At 35.7% G+C, this 23,484-nt stretch overlaps 2 protein-coding genes across 2 annotated transcripts; both read left to right on the top strand.

Moving 5' to 3' along the window:
• Positions 1–4,848: 4,848 nt before the first annotated feature.
• Positions 4,849–8,737, top strand: LOC112047471 (carboxypeptidase B-like). Its single transcript, XM_024084597.2, has 5 exons — positions 4,849–5,018; positions 5,617–5,722; positions 6,389–6,511; positions 7,677–7,865; positions 8,144–8,737. Exons 1-5 carry the CDS (start codon positions 4,849–4,851, stop codon positions 8,735–8,737), a joined length of 1,182 nt encoding a protein of 393 aa, XP_023940365.2.
• A 1,438-nt stretch (positions 8,738–10,175) lies between these two features.
• LOC112047470 (carboxypeptidase B-like) lies at positions 10,176–20,833 on the top strand. Its single transcript, XM_052888557.1, has 7 exons — positions 10,176–10,243; positions 13,549–13,651; positions 14,056–14,178; positions 14,477–14,668; positions 15,101–15,335; positions 16,095–16,214; positions 20,601–20,833. Exons 1-7 carry the CDS (start codon positions 10,176–10,178, stop codon positions 20,831–20,833), a joined length of 1,074 nt encoding a protein of 357 aa, XP_052744517.1.
• Positions 20,834–23,484: the final 2,651 nt, after the last annotated feature.

Raw genomic sequence — 23,484 nt, 5'->3', positions numbered from 1 at the left:
GTTTATTATTTGCAATATTTATAAGGACAACTTAATTAACAAATCAAACATTTAAAATGGTAAAATATTTTTTAAAAACGGTTCCGTAGATCAAGAGATTACCCCTTCAACACAAACATTACTTCTTTATATTAATTATTATACTAGATGTAGCACTTATGTTTACTTAGTGCAGGGTTTCTCAAACTTTGGGCTCCACGAACCCCTGTATAAATTTCCAAGTGACAGCGAACCCCTTACAAAGTAATGAACCAAGAAAAAAAATAATTGAAGAAAATTTTTATTTGAATAAAAGTCAACGCATAAAGTGCCAAAAGAAATGTCTTTGTAATATTAATGTGATGGGTGTGCTTGTTTCTTGTCGCAAATGGATTCAATGTTAGGAGTGATTTTGGACAATTTTAACCTTAATTCTGACTCGGTATCAGTTTTCAAGCCACTATTACGTAAATCTTGTCGAACCCCCTGCCGTCACATGGCGAACCCCTACGGGTTCAGTAATTATTAAGGGGCTTGCTGTTACTTGGAAATTTTAACAGGGGTTCGTGGAGCCGAAAGTTTAAGAAACCCTGCTCTAAACCATATCCAGGAAAAATCGGACAAGTGCGCGACATTGCGTAGTGTTTTATCAGTCCGATGATGTTGCATATATACCGCTGTATAAACTGCATTGGCTGTCTATCACATATTATACTGATAACAAAGATAAGCCTATCAAAGAAAGTGTTATAAATACCATAATGAGACGGCATAATCGAATTGACGTCATACATAAACATCATATATTTTACATAACAAAAACCGATTCTGATTACTTATATTGTTTTCAATTCAACAATTATAACAGATAAGATAAAAGGAAAATGTAAACTTTCTTTTCTGTGTTAACAATAATTAAGTAAAAGATTGTAGGCATTAATTTATTTATTGTAGGTATTATTTTGTGGTACATACAAAGTACGAACCTCACTTAACTAAAAACTACTTTTTTGACAGGGGCGTAGCTACCGAAGAGGGTTTACTTAGAAGAGGCACAAGTTTATTCTAGGCGTACCTCCGACGGTGTCTACGCGACGTACCGGAACGCTAAATCCATTGGCGATACCTCTGCCAATGACTACCACTAGACCAGACCTGATTAAAAATTATAAAACTGACGACTAGGAATCAAAGCCAGGACCTCTCTTTTAAGAACCACAGCACTAACAACTTCGCCAAAGAGGTCGCCAAACTCGCATATCAGAAACACTGTAAATCGGAAGGTTTTTATCCAATCAATAGGTATTACAACAAACTTAAAAGCTCTATAAAACTAAGTATTGAAATTCAATCCATAAATCTCAAAAGTGGCAAATTTTCCAAACTCAAACAATGAAAGCAGTTTCTCTCGTATATTGCTGGCCATAACTAAACGAACTTTGACCATCAATTTAAATATGAATATGTCGTTTAAGGTACCAAGTAAGGAACAAGTTGGGAATGATCTTGGCTTCTTATCACACCGAAGCGCAACAGAAATGGTAAGATACGCTATGTCACGAAAAATGTTCTAACTTCATTAACCATGCAATGTGGCTGTCACATTCACATTTCTGTTATTCACAAGTCACACGTCACATTTACAAATTAGCATTTACGGATGAAATAGAAACAACTTTAAAATGTTGAATTACCTTCAGAAGTCCCAGAGGCTTGTGACTCCGGATGCAGGTTCAAGGGATCCCTTCAGACATGTCAACACTCACCATTCACTGATGAAGCTGTTCTCCCCACCTATTCCAAGTAACCCATAAATAGTTACACAACAAGAAAGTGGACGTCACGAGATTACTGAAGCCGACCGTGCGGCGAACGCCTTGTATTACCAGTCGTTCCCGCAGAACGCTATCCCTCTCTAACTCCCTACTCTTTACGGAAACAAGTCGTATCACCTAGCGTCGGCACGAGCCAACACGAGATCGAGCGACGTCATATCCGTTTAAAAGTACTATTTCCTACACTGTATAAATTTAGCGGTAATATAATATTTTGTTTCTGTCAATAAGTATTTTTTGATATTCATCAGATATAGCTAAAAACACGATAATTTTCCAAAAAGAAAACTATAAACTTCTTAGGGTTTTTTTCCCATCCGCTTGAGATCTCTTTCGCCACAAAAAAGACACTTATTATGCTAGCGTCAGAGGTTAAAATTAATGTTACAATCACTTTACGATGTGATGGGCGCCCTGGTGAAACGAGGGCAAAGAAATTGTTTTCTTCGAGCTCACCTCAAGTTGTGTTGTTCGCGTTAATGGTTTAATCTTTACCTTTATTACTTGTTGCGCGTTATGCATTGCCCTCATTGTTTGTTGTTTGTTGTTGTTGGCTTTGGCTTTTGTTGTCCTATTTCCCTATAACATCAGTGTTTTGTTGAAATACACTATACTGCAGCCTATCTTGATGAGTACTGTTTATTAAACAAATTAAAAATGAGGGTATAAATCACTAGTCATTTCACACCTAATTATAATTAACTTGTTCTGCACACTCGAAAAGAGATGACGTCATGCGCCGTTCCCTCGCTCTAGAGTTGCTAAATTTTATTACAAGAAATAAAGTATATTCTGGTCTATGAAGATTATTAAACAGTATTTGAGAAAAACGAACATTTTCTTATGAAAAATGCAACCATTTCATCAGTATTTTCTTACTACGTTGTCACGGTCAACTATCGTCAGTAAACAGACTTTACAGACAACCGATTTTTTTTGTATAACAGTTTCCTTACATGCAATGTTCATGATATATTTTTATTTACCATCAGATGGCCTTTTCACATTCATCATCATTGTCAGTCGATGGACATCCACTGCTAGACATAGGCCTCTTGCATGGACTTCCAAACAAAACGGTTTCGAGCTGCCAGCATCCAGCGGCTCCCTGCAACCCGCTTGATGTCTTCGGTCCACCTAGTGGGGGGTCGAGCAACACTGCGCTTTCCGGTGCGGGGTCTCCATTCCAGCACCTTGGCCTTTTCACTAATTTGGCCTTATTAACAACCTATTAAAATAAACATCAAATCACCTGCAAAATGTCATCTACCTACTATAGGATATCGAAGGATTGTCAGAACAATTGTTACATATTTCTCAATTTCGTATACGTCAAAGTTAGCGAATTACCCTGCAGGTGACTGCTTGATCTTTCAATAACTATCCATATATAAAATATCTGCCTTCAAAATACAACAACGTACTATATTTTATTTAAACACTAGCAGATGCCCGCGACTTCGTCCGCATGGAATTTAGTTTTTCACAAATCCCTCAGGAAGCATAGATTTTTCCGGGATAAAAAGTAGCCTATGTTTTAATCCATGCTTTAATATATCTCAATACCAAATTTCAGCTAATTTGGTTAAGTAGTCGAGGCGGGAAAGAGTAACAAACATTCATATCTTTAAAATTATCAGTTTTCGCAAATCTCGGGAAACCATGGATTTTTTCGGGATAAAAAGTAGGATATTTGTTAATCCAGAGTAAAATCCATTTCCATTCCAAATTTTAACGAAATCGCTTCAGTAGTAGCGGCGTTAAAGAGTAACAAACATCCAAACATACATCTAAACATCCATACAAACTTTCGCGTATATATTATTAGTAGAGAGTAGTAGGTATATCATTGGGTGCGGATGCGATCAAATATAATGGTAAAACTGATTAGACGAACCTATCAGCAAAATTAATATCTATAGATTGAATCTACTGATGGGAAATTAGACGAACTTTATATAAAGTCATCAAATCGAACACTCAAATATAATTGTTAAAAAATTTCTAAAGCGATGTTGATATTTTTGAGTTTTCTGGTGTGTATTAGTTATACGGTAGCGAAACATGAAATTTACGATGGGTAAGGAAATATTTTGACAAGGCTTGGCAATTTTATATCCTAGTACAGGGTTTCTCAAAGTGGGGTACGCGAACCCCTAGGGGTTCGCCATTTGACGGCAGGGGGTTCGCGACAAGATTTACGTAATGGTGGCTTGATAACTTATACCGAGTCAGAATTAAGGTTAAAATTGTCCGAAGTTACTCTTAACATTGAATCCATTTGCGTCAAGAAACAAGCACTCCCATCACATTAATATTACAAAGACATTTCTTTTGGTACTTTATGGGATCCGTGGAGCCGAAAGTTTGAGAAACCCTGCCCTAAAATATACGAAGTCTAGCAGACACCGCGCGGTTTCACCCGGGTGATTCCCGTTTCCGTAAGAAACAGGGATAAAATATAGCCTATATTAAGAATAGGGTAACTACCTAACAGTGAAAGATTTTTTTTTAATTCAATGCAAATAATCAAATCCAAAGATGCGAGAATGCATTCGAAGGTAACCTTTTAAACACAACTAAACAAATATTCAAACCTTTTTTAAATCTCGCTTCGGTAATGCGTGGCTATAAATGAAAATAAAAATATTAAATTAAATGTAATTCAAGTTACAGTGTTACATAAATGAAGTTGTTACCGCTGGATGCTCGCTTAGATCTTTGAACTATTCAGCGGATTTTAATGCAGTTTTCAGCAATAGATAGAGTGATTCGAGGGAAAAGTTTGTATTTATAAAAAGTACATACAGTACAGAAAATATATCAAAGATTTAAAAAGCAGAGGCACTGCTTGTCAGGCCGTACGTTTCGTCCCGATTGGCAACGGTGGGACAAGAAAATCCATAATAAAGTATAGATTATTAGTAATATTAGTATCTACATAACACCTTCAAGTTTGCAATTATATTTGCAGACATGCGTTTATCATTTCAGACATGCTCTCTTCGAAGTGCATATCGCAAATGTCGACCAAATGGATTACCTAAACTCCTTAGAAGTTCCCTTGCAATTGGATATATGGACGTTCGCTGCTCCCGGAGGCAAGGCAGCCATACTTGTGCCGGAGAAGAATGTAGAACGATTTCAGGATCAGCTGTCCAGTTATGGCATACCGTTCAGAATTGATGTGGAGAATATTAGGCCGTAAGTAAAACTTTACAGCCGTGATAGCCCAGTGGATATGACCTCTGCCTCTGATTCCGGAGGGTGTGGGTTTGAATTCGATACGGGGCATGCACCTCTAACTTTTCAGTTGTATGTATTTTAAGAAATTAAATATCACGTGTCTCAAACGGTGAAGGAAAAACATCGAGAGGAAACCTATTACCATACCAGAGAATTTTCTTAATTCTCTGCGTGTGTGAAGTCTGCCAATCAGCATTGGGCCAGCGTGGTGGACTATTGGTCTAGCCCCTCTTATTCTGAGAAGAGACTCGAGCTCAGCAGTGAGCCGAATATAGGTTGATAATGATGATGATGATGAAATAAAACTTCTAAGTTATAAGTAGGGTAGAACGGGGCTATTTGAGTCATTTTTCATTTGATTGGTCATAGCTTCTCAGGTCATATTGACTTGTTATGCGGACTGAGTGCAAGTCATTTATCCCTAATTTTAACGTCACCTTCCAGGTCTAATTGGAAAGACTCAGTCAAAAACACATTTTTTTTCTATCAAATTGATTGTAGCCATTTTTGATTTTAATTGAAAAACAAATATAAGAAAGAAATGCAAATATTCCAGGCTCTTGGAAGAAGAAGACAGACTCATGAATGAGGCAAAAGTGAGAGGCTCTAAACGAAATGGTGGATCAAAGATTGGTTTTGACAGAATATACAATCTTACTGAGGTAAACTATTTCAACTATCCATTTGATTTGATACTAAAATGATTATTCAGTAAAGTTTCAATATTGAAAATACACGTAATCTGAATTCTATATATTAATTATGTTACTTTGAAAAAGGTCTGAATTTGATTTTAATTCATTTATTTAAATCACCCTATTTTTATTATAATAACATCTAATAGTATTTAGCTACAATCACACTGATAGTAATTGATTTTGTAGCCAAAATTAAAATGAGGTATTTATCTTATTATTGTCTAGTGGAGCCAACGACTTCGTCTTTATCATCATCATCATCATCAACCCGTATTCGGCTGTTGCTGAGCACGAGTCTCCTCTCAGAATGAGAAGGCCAATAGTCCACCACGCTGGCCCAATGCGGATTATCGTATATTATATCGTCTTTATATTAACCTTAATTATTTTTGATATTATTGAGTAACCTTAATGTTTCTCAGTAATGTCCTCTATCTCTCAATGTCCCATTAATATCAGTTCAGCCGTTCCAGATATTAGCTCAAACAAACAAACAGACAGACAATAATTTATGTAAAGTTTGTTTACCATCCACAACTAATATCGTAGATTAACTATGATCACTTGAAGAAACAGTTATTTTTATATCTCAGGCAGATCTATTTTATTTAAATGTGTATTGATTTACAGGTTTACGGTTACCTTGAAGACATCGCGAATAATTACCCTGATTTAGTTACTCTTGTCAACGCAGGGCATTCATTCGAAGGCAGAGATGTAAAGTACCTCAAAATTTCCACAACTAACTTTGAGGTAAACTATACAATAAAACTTTATTTTTATTTCATGAGAAATTTCAGCCCTTGTCCGTGATTTCCCCTAAAGTGACGATATAGTCTAACGGCCGTTTTCAATAACCTATCTATCCGCAATTTCGCTTACTGAAGTTAAGAAAATCTATCTTTCTGTTCATATCTGCTTTTCAATAACCTACTGACAGTTTGACTTTGTAAAGATAGTTTAATTGTTACTGATAATCGAGGATAGCTATCTATCCGTAATCTTGGGTAGGTTATTGAAAACGGCTGTAAGATGGTATCGGGTTGCGTGCCTACTTGGAAGAGGTATAGCTTGTACCCACACCTCTGATACTTTCAATGCATCAGTATCTTTATCATCATATCATACGATGGACGTCCACTGCAGGAAAATAGGCCTTTTGCAGGGACTTTCAAACACCACGATCCTGAGCCGTCAGTTTTTAATGTCACAACTTAAAACTTTGCCAGTAATGCCACAAGACTACCTAAACCAATTTAGAAAATATAAATTAGGAATCGCACCCATGATCTCTCTATTGAAAAACACAGCATATAACCTGCAACCAAACTACCGGAGATTGTAAATATGATTACAAATTCAAATTCATTTATTGATTGCAAGATACACTGTACAACAAGTCAATAATTAAAAAAATAAACAAAAACCCGACTGCCTAACCCGCACCAAGTCATCCGCCTCGCGTAATTCGTATAGCGATTAATAAATATTTTTTTCTAATTGTAGGTGTTTTTTATTATGGCCATGATATACCTTTTTGAAATCCCTTGCCTTTGAATTTGATACCCATATCGCAATAAAAAAATGTTATTTTTCACCATGAGTTTATAGCGTCCCACAGTTATCGTGTTGATTTTTTTTAACTTTTCTTATCTAAAAACACTTGGTTTATTAAAACAAATCTAACGGTATCTTAATTGCGTAAATCTGTTCAGCGGTTTAAAAGATATGAGGTAGTAATATTATTACATACATACAAACAAACACACATGGGTACATATAAGTAAGATAATACATACATAGTCGGGTAAATATAAGTAAGATAATATTAGAAACACAGGACAATCTTCCTTCTTAAATCCAAACCAAAAAAATCTTGTAAATTAAAAATTAAAAGCAAAGAATGTTTTAATTTTAGGATAAGAAGAAGCCAGTTGTTGTAGTGCAATCACTTCTCCATGCTCGTGAATGGGTGACTCTGCCGCCAAGTCTGTACGCCATTGAAAAGCTTGTAGTCAACGTGACAGACAAAGACCTTATTGATAAAATAGACTGGATCATCTTCCCGATCGCCAATCCTGATGGATATGAATTTACTCACACAGAGGTAAACATACCATTTATGTTAATTCTTAATCATATTATAATGGAGCCAAAGAAAAATGTTAAAGAAGAAACATGAAATCATTTACTAATAAATACGTGGTAATGAATAGAGCTGATTACGAATTCATTCAATTTCATAGTTCTCCAAATCTAGCAAGTAATAAGCTAATAACAGACTGACAAAAAACTAGTAAATTAAGGGTTGATACTATACTGATCTGATCACTCATAAATCTGCACTTGAGCTGTTTCAATAAAATAAGGATATCCTTTTTGCAGGTTCGTTTCTGGCGTAAAAATCGTGCCACAGGATACACGCCTGGAGATGTTTGCGTAGGCGTCGATCTAAATAGAAACTTTGACATATTTTGGGGATATCATTCAACTGACAACGTCTGTGCAGAAACTTTCCACGGCAGTGGTCCTTTCTCTGAACCTGAAGCGAGAATAGTTGCTGGCATCTTACACAAATACACCAGTCGCATTGAACTGTTTATTGACTTACACAGTACTGGTAGCATGATCATTTACGGATGGGGAACCGGTGATTTACCACCAAACGCTCTACGCATGCACGCAGCTGCCATTCAAATGACCGCCGCCATCGATGCAGTCAAAGCACCCTGGAATCCAAATTATACAGTAGGCAATGTCGCTTTGATAATGTACAAAGCATCAGGTATCACAATGGACTATGGAAAGAAGCTCGGTATCCCGTATTCATATATCTACGAACTGCCAAGACATAGGAATTCCGTAGGACTTGATAGATTCCTCGTGGATCCAGCTTTTGTGTACCAAGCTGCTATTGAAACTTGGGAAGGTATCAAAGAAGGGGCTAGATATGTACGTGATAGACTAAACGAATATTGATAAATAAAGTTTTGTAATAAAAATGATAATTAACATTTCAGATTTGGTTTATTTTGTTAAAACTTCTGTCTTAGTAGTATTAACCTCTGTTAGAAGAGGCGGGGATACAGAAGGCTGTGATTCTTGAGATGGCGCGTATTGTGAGTACGTTCCTCTCTCTGGAGCCCTGACCACCGGTTGCTTGAGCACTCAAAAGTCCCGTAAGATTTGTAAAAAAAAATTCAACCCGGGAGAATGATAGTCAAAAAATGTCTTTATATCTATTGAATGTTTAGATGCTACTGGTTTTAAATTGTTGTTATCAATTAATTGAGTTCTTGAACTGATTAGATTATACTAATTTGTCATAATTACCACAAACAGCGGAAATTCCTTATAGGTAAGGGTATACGGTAAGGTTATGTATTTCTTCATTAGATATATTTATGAAAGTTTCTGTTGATGATCATACTGCAATTTCCTTCGCAGAAACTTTTACTATTTTTATAAATTTTTCGGGTATTTTACGTCATAATGCTCAAAGCTTTTACAGGATGTCCATTCATTAGTCAAGATACTCGTATATAATCTTGACTGTTCTCAAGAACGGACTTTTTCTAGAAAAAAAAGCAATTTTTCAGAAAATGGGTTCATTTTTATTGATCTAGTTTCCTGATCACCCTTTTAACATATGACCTACAATAATCAAATCTGCATGAAGTCCGGAACATGGTTTGGAAGAAAAACGTCCCTCCACCACATTTCGCTTCGTTCATAATTTTGTCCGGCTCGCCATGAATATTACATACACAGAGGTCGGGCAGGATGATCAAGTAATTTTGTTCCTGGATCCATACATCGTCTAAAGAAAAAATAGACTAATATTGCTAAAGACAACTTTAGAAAGGACAATAGGTTTTACATTGTTGGGGAAGATTTCCACCATCATCACGAAATTTCGAAAACCGCTTGATGTGTAAAGCTAAAATTTGGCAGTTTATAGTTAGTAGGTATCCACTAAGACCGGATTTTGCGATAGGGCCGGATTAAAGAGGTCTGAGGGCGGACGAAGTCTCGGGCGCCTACTAGTTAGTAATAATATGTATTTACGAACATACATATTAACTGATTATCCCGACATCCTGTACTGGAACAGCGTGGTGAGTTACAAATCTTACTTCACATCCCTTCTAATAAAAAGGAAGGTCCCTTCCCTGTAGACTCCCGTTAAAATAGGCTCATAAAGATGAAACTTCCTCCTAATAAGTAATTCCGGAAGCAAAAGCCTATCCTTGTACTGTTTGCGTTATCTTCAAAACCTAATTTCATTTTATCACTATCAACTGATTATCCGGTTTTCAAAAATAGATTAGGATAATAATGTTTTATATAATAAGATAGACTCGATAATCGTGTTGTTTATTTTTCATTGCCTACCGAATTACGTTTCGCCATAGTCATGTTACTATATTTAAGTTTCTTGCTGAGTTTTAGTTTGGTCCTCGCGAAACATGAAATGTATGATGGGTAAGGATTCATTTTGATGTTTTTGTTTGTAAGATTTCTTATTCGAGAGAAAATTTATTCAACCGTTTAATAGTTATGGGCTTGGGAGAGGGGATGAATAAAGCGGATATATCAAGTTGTAAAAAATGTCATTTGATTTGTGACTTAAAATAAAAATAATCAAAAAAATTGGCAGTTATAGAGACTGCCGATAGAAGAGAAAATAATATTCCAAGGTGTTGGTGGAATGGCGACCCCGTATTAGAAAGTGACATCAACAAGCGATTCGCAGGGATTTGCTGAATGCAGGCGGCTCAGGATCGTGATGTTTGGAAGTCCGTACAAAAGGCATATGTCCTGCAGTGGACGTCTATCGGCTGATATGATGATGATGAAATAGTGTAGGTACCTATTTTTAACCTTAAAAACAGAAATCACATCAATATCTTACTGTAAATCACACAATATTTTATTGCAGACACTCTCTCTTCGAAGTCAAAATACAAGATGTTAATCAAATAGAACTGGTCAAAAGTTTGGAAGTCCCCTTACAATTAGATATATGGACATACTCACAAATGGACAAAAACGCTGTAATACTGGTACCGAAGAAGAATTTGGAACGGTTTCAAGACGTACTTTCTAGAAATGGTATACAATATCGAGTGGATGTAGATAATATTAAAAGGTAATAATCATTAGCCTATTTTTAGTAGGACTCCATTGGCCAGACCTCAGTCGTTGCAAGAAAGGAGATTTAGAGCTTAAAATCACCAAGGTATAACCGACCGGTAGGCGTCTACAGATTGCTTCAAACGGATTTTAGTATTCTTTGTGAAGGTGAGCCGTGATAGCCCAGTGGATATGACATCTGCCTCCGAATCCGGAGGGTGTGGGTTCGATTCAGTCCGGGGCAATAATCTACAACTTTTCAGTTGTGTGCATTTTAATAAATTAAATATCATGTGTCTCAAACGGTGAAGGATCCTGAGGAAACCTGCATACCAGAGAGTTTTCTCAATTCTCTGCGTGTGTGAAGTCTGCCAATCCGCATTGGGCCAGCGTGGTGGACTATTAGCCTAGCCATATTCGGCTCACTGCTGAGCTCGAGTCTCCTCTCAGAATGAGAGGCGTTAGGCCAATAGTCCACCACGCTGGCCCAATGCGGATTGGCAGACTTCACACACGCAGAGAATTAAGAAAATTCTCTGGTATGCAAGTTTCCTTACGATGTTTTCCTTCACCGTTTGAGAGACGTGATATTTAAATTCTAAAAATGCACATAACTGAAAATTTGGAGATGCATGCCCCGGACCGGATTCGAACCCACACCTTCCGGATTCGAACCCAAACTTTCCGGAATTGGAGGCAGATGTCATATCCACTGGGCTATCACGGCTCTCGCTCGGCAGGCTCGGCTTAAAGGAAATAAAACCCCATAAGTCTCATTTTCATAAGTTGACCCAAGTCACGAACCCAAGGTCGTACGTAATCGACTGAGTTAAACTGAACTAACACGACAGTTAAACATGTGTACGTAATATATTTTTTAATTTTCATTTAAGTATAATAAAAATGAATTTGGACTTTGACTTTATGTACGTTCGTAATTTTCCAGAACTAGTGATCCAATTAGATACGGTTAATTTTATCAGGGAAGATTTTATGTACTCAAAATTACATGGGGTTTCATGAAAAAAGGCATGAAAATATTTTCGTTTCACCTTTGCATTTAGTTAATGCTTTAATATAGCTTAAAAACTTTAAGAATCTGTCATCGAAAAAATATTGAAACATAAACAGTCAAGCAGTAACCTGCAAAATATTAAATAAATAAAAAAAGTAAAATTCTTTATAAAGAAACGCTATTTCTGCATTTAATCAGCAGTTTGCTCCACTGTAAAATATTTTTATATTTTTTTACATTCAAAAGAGGGAAAATATGTCAAACGCGGTACTAATTAAATTTTGAGTGCTCCGATAGGCGAGGAGCTAGTGGCAATTACGTTAGGAGAATATAATAATTACCCGATTTATCGTTGGGCATTGCTGAATGCTGAATTACACTAAACTTAAATGATGTATGACTTATGATCTAAGATATTAAATAAAATGAGCAAAAAACAAATTTAAGTAAAAGAATCATCTCCTTTTTACTTGCCGTAAATTATTTTATTAAAAAATTAAAAATAAAATACATTTAATTACTTATTTTGTTTTAGTATATTTTCATATAGAAGAAGAAAAAACCCTCCTAAAAGGATTTAGGCCTGCAGGCTACTTCACTAACTTTGAAGTATTTTAGACATATACGAAATAGAGATTCTATGTCGTCAAAATTTCATCCAGTACCTACTGACAATTCTTCGGGAATATCATACATTAGGTAGATGACATTTCTCAGTTGATTTGATGTTTATTTTAATAATAGGCCAGCTTGTCCTGTAGTGAGCCGTTAAAACGATCTCATAATGATAATATTTTCATAACAAATAAAATTTACATGAGATTAATTAAGAAATCCAGAGAAAACGTTAAATAGCCACTTGGCAACAATAAAAAGTAAATACACCAAAAACGCCCGTGGAAAGTTATTTATGTGAAAACATGATTTAAATTAAAAGTGAATCTGATTGCTTGTAAAATTTTTCCACTAGCTCCTCACCTATAACCAGACTATTTATCGACTTGTACGATCCACTTGAATTTTGTAGCTTTTTCACTAACGGGTTGACTGCGGGCCACGACTTTGTCACAGAAGCGAAAGCAGAGAGTGGATTCACTTCACTGCTAACTACTTTGAATTATTTTTCAACTTAATATAAATATAATTTATTCTGGCCTGGACTTAACCTCGTCCTATACAATATCAAAGTCAAAGTCAAAAAATCTTGGATTTTTGGAAAATTTATTTACGTGGTTCTTTTGATACACGAAACGTACATAAATTGAAATATTGGATTGGAGAAGGTGTGTTTATTTATAGTTAGAGTTGACGGATTGAACAGTTAACTCTATAGTTAACTGTTTAGTCCGTCAACTTTACCTCTATCTATGTATTAGACGAACTTTCGCCTAATACCAATGCATATGTCCCAAGCCGTTTATTTATTTATCATAAGCCTTTTTCCATAAAAATCCGTGGTTCCCGCGGGATTTATAAATAAACGAAATTTCACAAGAACGGAGTCTCGAGCGTATGTTAGTTCGAAATACGTCCTAAATATAGATGATGATGATGATGATGATGATGATGATGATGATGATGATGATGATGATGATGATGATGATGATAATGATGATGATGATGATTAATAAAATTTCAGATTACTAGATGAAGAAGATAGATTGATGGTTGAAGCGAAACGTAAAAGTCAAAGATTTGGAACAGCAAGAATTGGATTTGATAGAGTTTACAATCTTACGGAGGTAAGGATGAAAGAAATATGATTTCATCATTCATCATCATACATAGAAGCCAACGGGAAATAGTGTGCTAAGAGAACTGGCTAAATATAGCTTGATTTTCGAAGGTCACGGCCACTCATGAAAAGTAATATTATACATATAGAAAGAACACAATCAGACAAATATATTGTCTAAATTGTATAGCTGAGACATTTTACTGACCGACTAGATATTAGGACTGAGACCTATGTAGTATATAAATGTGTATGAATATTATAAAATCAACTATCTGCTTACTTTGGGGCTAGATAGTGATGTGTATTGTTTAAGTATACTTATTTATAGTATTTTGGACACTTCTCCAAGAGATTACAAATATAATTTCATTACCCAAAAAAAAAAACTACCTTTTATGTTAATTTCAGGTTTATACTTATCTCGAAGAAGTAGCTTCGTCGTATCCAGATTTAGTAACTTTGGTCAACGCAGGAAAATCATTCGAAGGTAGAGATGTGAAGTATCTTAAAATATCCACTACCAACTTTGAGGTGAGTTAAAATCATATTAAGATTGTTTTAACGCATAACTAAGATTCCCTTTGCTACTTTCAAGAAAGCGAAGGAGTGCACTGTACAGCAGTAGAAGAAGAGTTAATAACACCAGATACCATCCCCTTCAGACCAAAATACAGCAGAATTGATTGGCATCAGATATAAGCACAGCCTTACTAGTAACTCTGGCATAAATAATTCTCTACGACTATTATTTATATACCACGGTAGTCATTAATAATAGCTTCCTCATACACACAGACGTATATATAAATACTCTTTTGTAATATTTCAGGATACAAGCAAACCTATAGTGTTTGTTGAATCTCTGCTTCATGCTCGTGAATGGGTCACCTTACCACCGACGTTGTATGCAATCGACAAACTGGTAACTGGGAATCTAACTGAGAGCAGTGTCTTGGACAAAGTCGATTGGATCATTCTGCCCATTGCCAACCCTGATGGATATGAATTCAGTCATGTTCAGGTAATAGATATAATACGTGAACGAAGTAAAGGTAATTTGCTATCCAAAAATGGCAAATATTTTGGTATTGATAGAAACAATGTTGAATTAGATGTAAAACTCTTTTCAAGACTAAAACGCAAAGATACTAACATGAAAAATATTATAAAATTCAAATACACCACATTTTTAATATGTTTGTGAAATTCAGTAGAAGTATCAAGCAAACTGAAATATGTAAACTTATGAAAATGGAAAGAATATGTGAGAGCATATACAATAATAATGTAGGTCAAACTGTTCACGAATTACTTAACAAAACAGTCATTGATCATTCTCGCAATCAGTCTCCTAAGGCCGCTATTTATATCTGTATTTATATCCCTTCCATCCCTTTCTCGATTTTAGTCACATAATAGTTTAGTTTTAAAATATTAGTTTTAAATTCTCCAGAATCGTTTTTGGCGCAAAAATCGCGCCACAGGTTACATGGCTAACGACGTTTGTGTCGGAGTTGACTTGAACAGAAACTTCGACATTACCTGGGGCGACTTCTCGAGCAACAACGTTTGCTCGGAGACCTTCCACGGAAGGCACCCCTTCTCTGAACCCGAGGCCAGAATCGTAGGGGATATATTAAGAAGCAATAATAATCGAATCAAGATGTTCATGGATATACATAGCACAGGTATGTAATTCTTCATCATTTGAATACAAGTTGATTACAATTATAAGCTTGATGTGTCAGTTATGGGTTGAACTTCAAGTATTTATTGGTATTCAAGTACAACAAAAAAACCGTGATAGCCCAGTGGATATGACCTCAGCCTCCGATTCCGGAGGGTGTGGTTTCCAATCCGGTCCGGGGCATGAACCTCCAACTTTGTGTGCATTTTAAGAAATTAAATATCACGTGTCTCAAACGGTGAAGGAAAACCTCTTGAGGAAACCTGCATACCAGAGAATTTTCTTGATTCTCTGCGTGTATGAAGTCTGCCAATCCGCATTGGACCAGCGTGGTGGACTATTGGCCTAACCCCTCTCATTTTGAGAAAAGACTCGAGCTCAGCAGTGAGCTGAATATGGGTTGATAATGATGAAGTACAACTCCATACCTTACTTACCTAGGGTAGGAGGGCTGACAAACTTTCAGCTTTTTTAAGTAAAATTAGTTATCTAGGATATTGCAGGTTCTAACGCGGGAAACATTGAGTTTTCCGGCATAAAAAGTAGCCTTTATGTTGCTGAAAAACTACCTTCCAGTCCCAATAAAATCAGTCCAGTTCACGAGATTAGCCGAAACAAACAGCCAGACAAAAATTTATAAAAATAAATGTGTTTGTGTTTAAGCTTTAAGCACTCGAGAAAACACAAAACAAAACATAATGAAATCACATACAGACACTTCATTTTTATTTATTTATATTTGTATTGATTGTTTACATAGGTAGTATGATACTGTACGGTTGGGGCGATGGAGTGCTGGTGTCCAACGCGTTGTCCGTCCACGCTGCTGGTATACAGATGGCCACCGCGATAGACGCCGTAAAGACGCATTGGAATCCATGTGAGTATTATATTTGTTTTCCAGAAGAACTTCCTCAAAAATTTTGGAAAATTATCTTGAGTCTAGTCTCAAGCCAAAATGTGCAGTGTAATAATAGTGTTATACCAGTACCGTCAATCTCAATTAACAATTTAAGCTCACATAGTTTTAATTTGTTGAACAAGGCTCAAAAAAAGACTTTAATAATTTCTGATAAGTTAGGTAAGGATTTTGGGTCCATTATGAGCTATTACCTAAATCATTCAGTGACTAATAAGTGTTTTCCGGGGGCTAGTTTTAATTATTTAATAAATAGCTTAAATTTAGAAAATATACTTGATTACTCAAATGTTATTTTGTTGATAGGGAACAGTTTAAATATTAAAAGACATCAAATACTAAAATGTGTTGAAAAGCTATTAGTATTACATAGTAAAACTAAATGTAAATTTACATTATGTGCATTTCCTTACTATAGTTCAATGGCTAAAGAAAATAAGCATATTCATAATTTAAATCTTATGTTATATAACTTGACATACCATCACAGCGATGCATTTTTTTATTTTGACATGAATAAGTTTACCTCATGTTATACGTTGACTAAAGATAATTTATATCTGCCTAAAAAATTTAAGCACCATATAGCTTCTCTGTTGGCTTACAACTTAAATGAGTCAGTTACAAGTGTTGTAACTCAGTCTATTGACATTAATATGACATGTAATAATAGTGGTTATGTTTCTATTGACCAGAGTACGAATGATCAGTCTCAGTTGTTAATTGTAATTTAACCGATCCAGTTACAAGTATTGTAACGCAGTCTTTTGACATGTTTACAACCTGTACTAATAGTACAAATATTTCTATACCTGACTGCAGTACCAATCCTAGTACTGTTACAATTGAAAATATTTTAAACTAGAAAATACGACAACGGAGATGCCCTGTAACATTAACCTTGTACACCAAAACATACAGAGCATCAACGGCAAGGAATTAGAAGTTGAACTATTTGTAGAAAAATTCAATATACACATCTTATGTATTACGGAGCATTGGCTCACTAACTCACAGCTGTCAGTACTTAATATTAATAATTATTCATTGTCAAGTGTGTTCTTCAGAAGGGCTGGTCATGGTGGCTCCTTAATTTTTTTACATAATAACTTAAAATGTAAGGATCGAAAAGATATAGTTAGCCTTTCTGTAGAATGCATTGTTGAACTATCCTGTGTGGAGTTGGAACAAATTGTTATAGTATGCGTGTACAGACCCCCTCCGGCTGACTTTGATCAATTTGAAGAGGTAATGGAAGATGTAATGAGGCGATTGTGCACATCTTCCAAACAAATACTGATTTGCGGCGATTTTAATGTTGATATTCTAACAGAAAACTCAAAGTCTGTTAGATTTCTTAACTTATTCAAATGTTTTGATTTGACACATGCTTTTAACGAACCTACTAGGATAACCGCAACTTCAGGTACCTGTCTAGATAATATATTTTATAATTGTGTGCTTGAGAAAAAGAAGATAATAAATAAATTAAGCTCTGATCATAGTGGTCAAATAATTACTATTTTAAATAATAAAACCAATAACAATCAATGGGTAAAGTATAGGCCAATAACTGAAGGTAAATTAGAGCGATTCAAAAACACAATTATTTCTAAAATTCCAAGTCTTGCATTTGAAAATAGTCATCCAGACTTGCTCTTTGGTACACTTTTCAAGACAATAGACAGAGAGTTTAGTAAAATTTTTAACTTCAAACGCATTAATGCTAGCCAAAAATTAAAGTTTAGCGAATGGGCTACTGTAGGTATCTATAAAAGTAGAGATAAATTGTACGAGTTGTACGAAGAAAAACAATATATTCAAACGCGAACTTATTTAGATTATGTAAAAAGTTACTCAAAAATTTTCAAACGTGTTTGTATTCTTGCGAAATCGTTACACATCAAACAGAAAATAATTGAGTCTGAGAACAAGATACAAACCACCTGGAATATAATTAATAGAGATGTCATTGCTCCCCACTTAGCCATTATTTTTAATGAATGTGTGGACTTAGGTATTTTTCCGAACCTAATGAAGCATGGCAAATTGATACCACTTTTTAAATCAGGAGACAAATCAGATCCTAATAATTATAGACCGATTACAATATTGCCAACACTAAGCAAGGTCTTTGAAAAAATCATATTAAATCAACTTTTATGTCATTTTAATTTAAATAACTTGTTTCATCCTGAACAGTATGGTTTTACAAAAGGTCGCAATACAACTGATGCAGGGGCTAAACTTTTAAAACATATTTATGAAGCATGGGAAAGTTCTAAGAATGCTATTGGTGTGTTCTGTGATCTGTCCAAGGCGTTCGATTGTGTTGACCATAACACTCTTTTACTCAAGTTAAGCCACTATGGCATCAAAAGTGTTGCGCTTGATCTCATTGCCTCTTATCTCAGTGATAGAACACAAAAGGTATGCATAAATGATATAAAGTCGCACGGTTCCACTACCAAAATGAGCGTCCCACAGGGTTCAATTCTGGGTCCTTTTTTATTCTTAGTGTACATAAACGATTTACCATTCCATGTCAGCGGCATATGTGAGATTGTACTGTTTGCTGATGACACATCCTTAATTTTTAAGACTGACAGAAATAAAGATAACTCTGACGACGTAAACCGTGCCATGTCGCATGTGTCGCATTGGTTCACTGCAAATAATCTACTTTTAAATGCCAAGAAAACTAAATGTATTGAGTTTTCATTGCCAAATGTAATAAAATTAGAAAAGTCTATAATGATCGATGGTGAAACACTGGAAATGGAGAGTTCCACAGTTTTCCTGGGAGTGACCTTGGATTGTAAACTTCAGTGGGGTGCTCATATAGAAAAACTGTCTGGTAAACTCAGCTCAGCGGCATTTGCAGTGAGAAAAATAAGACAGTTCACTGATATTGATACAGCTAGGCTAGTTTATTTTGCGTACTTTCACAGCGTAATGTCTTACGGTATTTTATTGTGGGGCAAGGCTGCCGATATACAATCTATATTTGTACTTCAAAAAAGAGCAATTCGAGCAATATATCAATTAAAATCACGCGAGTCCCTTCGTCAAAAGTTTAAAGAAATAGGTATACTAACAGTAGCCTGTCAATATATATATAACAGTATAGTCTATGTAAGACAAAATATTAATTTGTACAAACGAAAAGGAGATTTAAACCCACGTCTTACTAGACACGGGCATAAGTTAGTTATTTCTGCATATCGTCTCCAAAGAGTAAAAAAATCTTTTGTAGGTTTGGGTGTACTCTTCTATAACAAGATCCCCAAGACTGTGATGGACCTGCCAATGCATAGCTTTAAGCAATGTGTTAAAAAACATTTACTTAGTCGAGGTTACTACAACATTGATGAGTACCTTAAAGATAAAAGCGCTTGGAGGCCATTGGATCAGCTTCCACCTTCACACAGGAAATAAAACTATAAGAAATTGTAATTGTTATCAATTGTAAATTATAATACTGTATGACTTTTTCAAAAGAGCAACTGTTGAGTTTCTTGCCGGTATCTTCTCAGCAGAACCTGCCTTCCGAACCGGTGGTAGAATCTTTACAAATAGTCAACTGACGTGTCAAAAGTGCTTGTAAACTGAGTCTACTTGAAATAAATGATTTTTGATTTGATTTGATTTAAAAATAAATTATTAGTTGATGAATTTTGGTACTGGTAATTGTACCGATTCAGCCTTCGACGGTTGGTACTGTAGACGTATCGCCAAATAATTTAGCGTTTCAAAACGAAGCCGAGAGATGTTAGGTAGAAATAGGTAGGATGCACAGTTCGAAAAGCGATGAACGTCAAGGTCCTAAGGAGCCTAATGACGACCCTGCACTAGAAAGAACAGTTTTGGTCAACCTAGGTGAACCGACGATATCATACGGGTTGTTGGTAGCAGCTGCGATTTCGATTCAAGCGACGAGACGACCTACACCCATCTGTTTATTAGATGCCGGAGCCGTAGTTGCATTGACTGTTAGGCATTTCGCTTTTGTGCGTTGAAAAATATATTGCGGGTTGCCTAAAAATTTCCTAGCCCAACTATTATTAACTATCAGCCAGGAGTGTTTGAGGCAACCTATACACAATATATTTTTAACGTAGTAGATGTGATATAATATACTTTTCATCCATTAAACAAATGGGTGAATGTCGTTTCTAATACGGGTGATTAAGATCGTGGTTTTTTGAAGACCTAACAAGAGGCATATTCGGCGTCCAACAGCTGATAATAATGATGATGAAGTGATACTCTGTTATAGGTGATGGATCTCCAGTCTTCACTTAATAATTTCCTTGTCCCGGCTTTTAAAAGTCTTGTTTCTTTCAGACTACACCGTGGGTAACTCAGCGTTAGTACTATACAGAGCGTCTGGTCTCGCCATGGACTACGGCTCAGTCTCCAATATCCCCTACTCCTATGTCTACGAGCTGCCACGTCACAGGAATGCCTTGGGGGTCGACAGGTTCCTGGTAGACCCCGCGTTGGTGCAACAATTCGCGATGGAGACCTGGGAAGGAATACAAGCGGGAGCTAAATTTATTCGTGATAAATATACGTAATTTACGTGAACCTACAAGAATATATGTTTAATATGCCTGTGATTAAGAAATAAATTAAATATTTTTATAAATTTTTTATTTAGTTCCACCTGCACGTTGTCTGTGTGTAATCAAGTTTTGCAAGTTAAATTGGACACACTTACTGGTTTACGATTGAACTAAAACTTTGTACATTACCTGACAATGCAATAATATGATGACTTGAAGCTGATCTAATGATGAAGCTGGAAGGTCGTCAAAGGAACTCTATCATTAAACTTCTTGACTTGTCTTGACAACACGTTGGAAAGGGGACCACAGGAACTCCTTTATAAAGCGACCAAAACTCATCGAATATGAGCTTAAATAAATCGCCTTGACGAGTACTGTTTCTAGATCAGACGAGTACTGTTTCTAGATCTGATGAGTACTGTTTCTAGATGATATCCTTGGTCTGACGATGAGGATATCAGTAATAAAACGACATAACCGCATCGATTTTGGGCTCGTTTGATTTATTAACTAACTATTATTATGAAAGAAATACCACTTGGAGTCTTGGTGTGAATCGGCAATGATAAGAATTATCAAGCAAAATAACCAGTTGCCTAGATTGGCCAGATATTAAGCATTAAAATAACAAATCCCATCCATATCGGATGAAGTAGTTCGTAAGAAAATTTTGAAAAAGGTTGAATCTTTGTGTTAAGAAATACAGCAATACCAACTGCGTCAGAAAGATTGTCAATAATGTCGTCAGTGCACCTGGTAGTCGATCATCACAGCGCTTTCTAATGCATGGTGGCTACGTGATGATGATGATGATAATGATGATGATGACAAATTTTGAATGGCTTAACCTATTTCAACGTAATTTTGAAAAAACGGCAGCATTTTAAAGGGCTTCACCAAACTTACATTACAACAGATTGAGATCAGTCGATTTTGATAGATAAGAAAAGAGGATATTATTTAACAGTTAATAGAAAAAGACATTAATTATACTTAAGGACATTATTTAAAAAATATTTATTTAATACACTTTATTTGTACACCACTAAAATAAAAGAAAACAAGCAAAACAGAAACACAAGAAAAAGTAGAATACAAAAGGCGGCCTTATCGCTTAGTAGCGATCTCTTCCAGGCAACCTTAGGCTTAGAAACTTATTAGGACAACTGTAGGTGGTGTGTACGTAATAATATTGTACATATACATACATACAAATAACTACACACTAATACATAAACCATAATACACAAATTATATAATAATTATAAATATCATAAAATAAACTAATATATAAATATATCATTATGTCGTATGATAAATATTCTAATAAAATAAAATATGTAACTAGTGACTAAGATAATATGTTTTAACGGATTTTTTAAACATATCAAGGGATTTGGATTTCCGAATGTCGACTGGGAGTGCATTCCATAGCTTAATAGCACGAACAACAAATGAACACTTATAAAATTTACTCCTATGGAAAGGCATACACAGAGTAAGAGCACGACATGTTCTTAGCTCTGATTGCACTCCCAGAAATGTGAATTTCTCCTTAAGATAAGGAGGATATTTTGGATTAAAGAGCACACAGTACAGAAGACAAAGTACATGCAGATCCCGGCGACGGCGAATAGGAAGCCACTTGAGTTTCTGACGAAATTCAGATATATGGTCATATTTGCGAAGGCTAAATATAAACCGAATTGCAACATTTTGAAGACGCTCAAGTTTATTAAGATAGTCCTCAGTCAAACTGGGATAGCTTGCGTCCGCATAATCGAGAACAGAGAGTAGGAGAGAATTTGCTAACATAACTTTGGTAGGAATTGGAAGAAGAGAACGTAGGCGTCGTAACGAACTCAACGTCGCAAACGTCCTCCTACTCAACTCCTTGATATGCATGCACCACGATAATTCCTTGTCCATAACAACTCCAAAGTTTTTAACCGAATCACAATACGGTATCATGACACCGTTGTAAATAATAGGTGATACGTCGCCCCAAACAACTCTTGAGATTAGACTAGGACTGCCAATAATAATTGTTTTTGATTTAATAGGTAATAATTGTTTTTGATATAAATATATCGGGCAGCAATGTAAAACGTACATTACAACAGGGCATATCGATATTGCTTTCTTGCAGAAAATATTATTTTATATAAAATATATAAAAATAAGTCGGATTTTCCTTCCTGACGCTATAACTCCAGAACGCACGAACCGATTTTCACGGTTTTGCATTCGTTGGAAAGGTCTCGGGCTTCGTGAGGTTTATAGCAAAGAAAAATCAGGAAAAAGTAGGGTAGGGGTAGGGGTAGGGGTAGGGTAGGGTAGGGGTAGGGTAGGGGTATGTAGGGGTAGGGTAGGGGTAGAGTTGTGTAGGGGCAGTTGAAAGTTTACATTGAGTTTCACGCGGACGAAGTCGCGGGCGTCCGCTAGTTAAAATATAAATACTTATTAACTAATCCCCAAAATTCTCTCAACAATTACTAAATATTTAGGTGCTACTGGTTTTAAATCATTGTATATTTTTTTTTTGTTGTACAAAAAAGAATATTTATCAAATTAAATCTGACCAATATTCCCATTCCCCTCCAACTAGTCGGGAAAGACTGTGCTAGGAGTGGGTACAACAATAGACCAACGGGGCGGGG

Source organism: Bicyclus anynana, chromosome 23 (assembly GCF_947172395.1).
Source record: "Bicyclus anynana chromosome 23, ilBicAnyn1.1, whole genome shotgun sequence".
Classification (NCBI taxonomy): Eukaryota; Metazoa; Arthropoda; class Insecta; order Lepidoptera; family Nymphalidae; genus Bicyclus; species Bicyclus anynana.
This window is presented reverse-complemented; position numbering and strand designations above follow the sequence as displayed.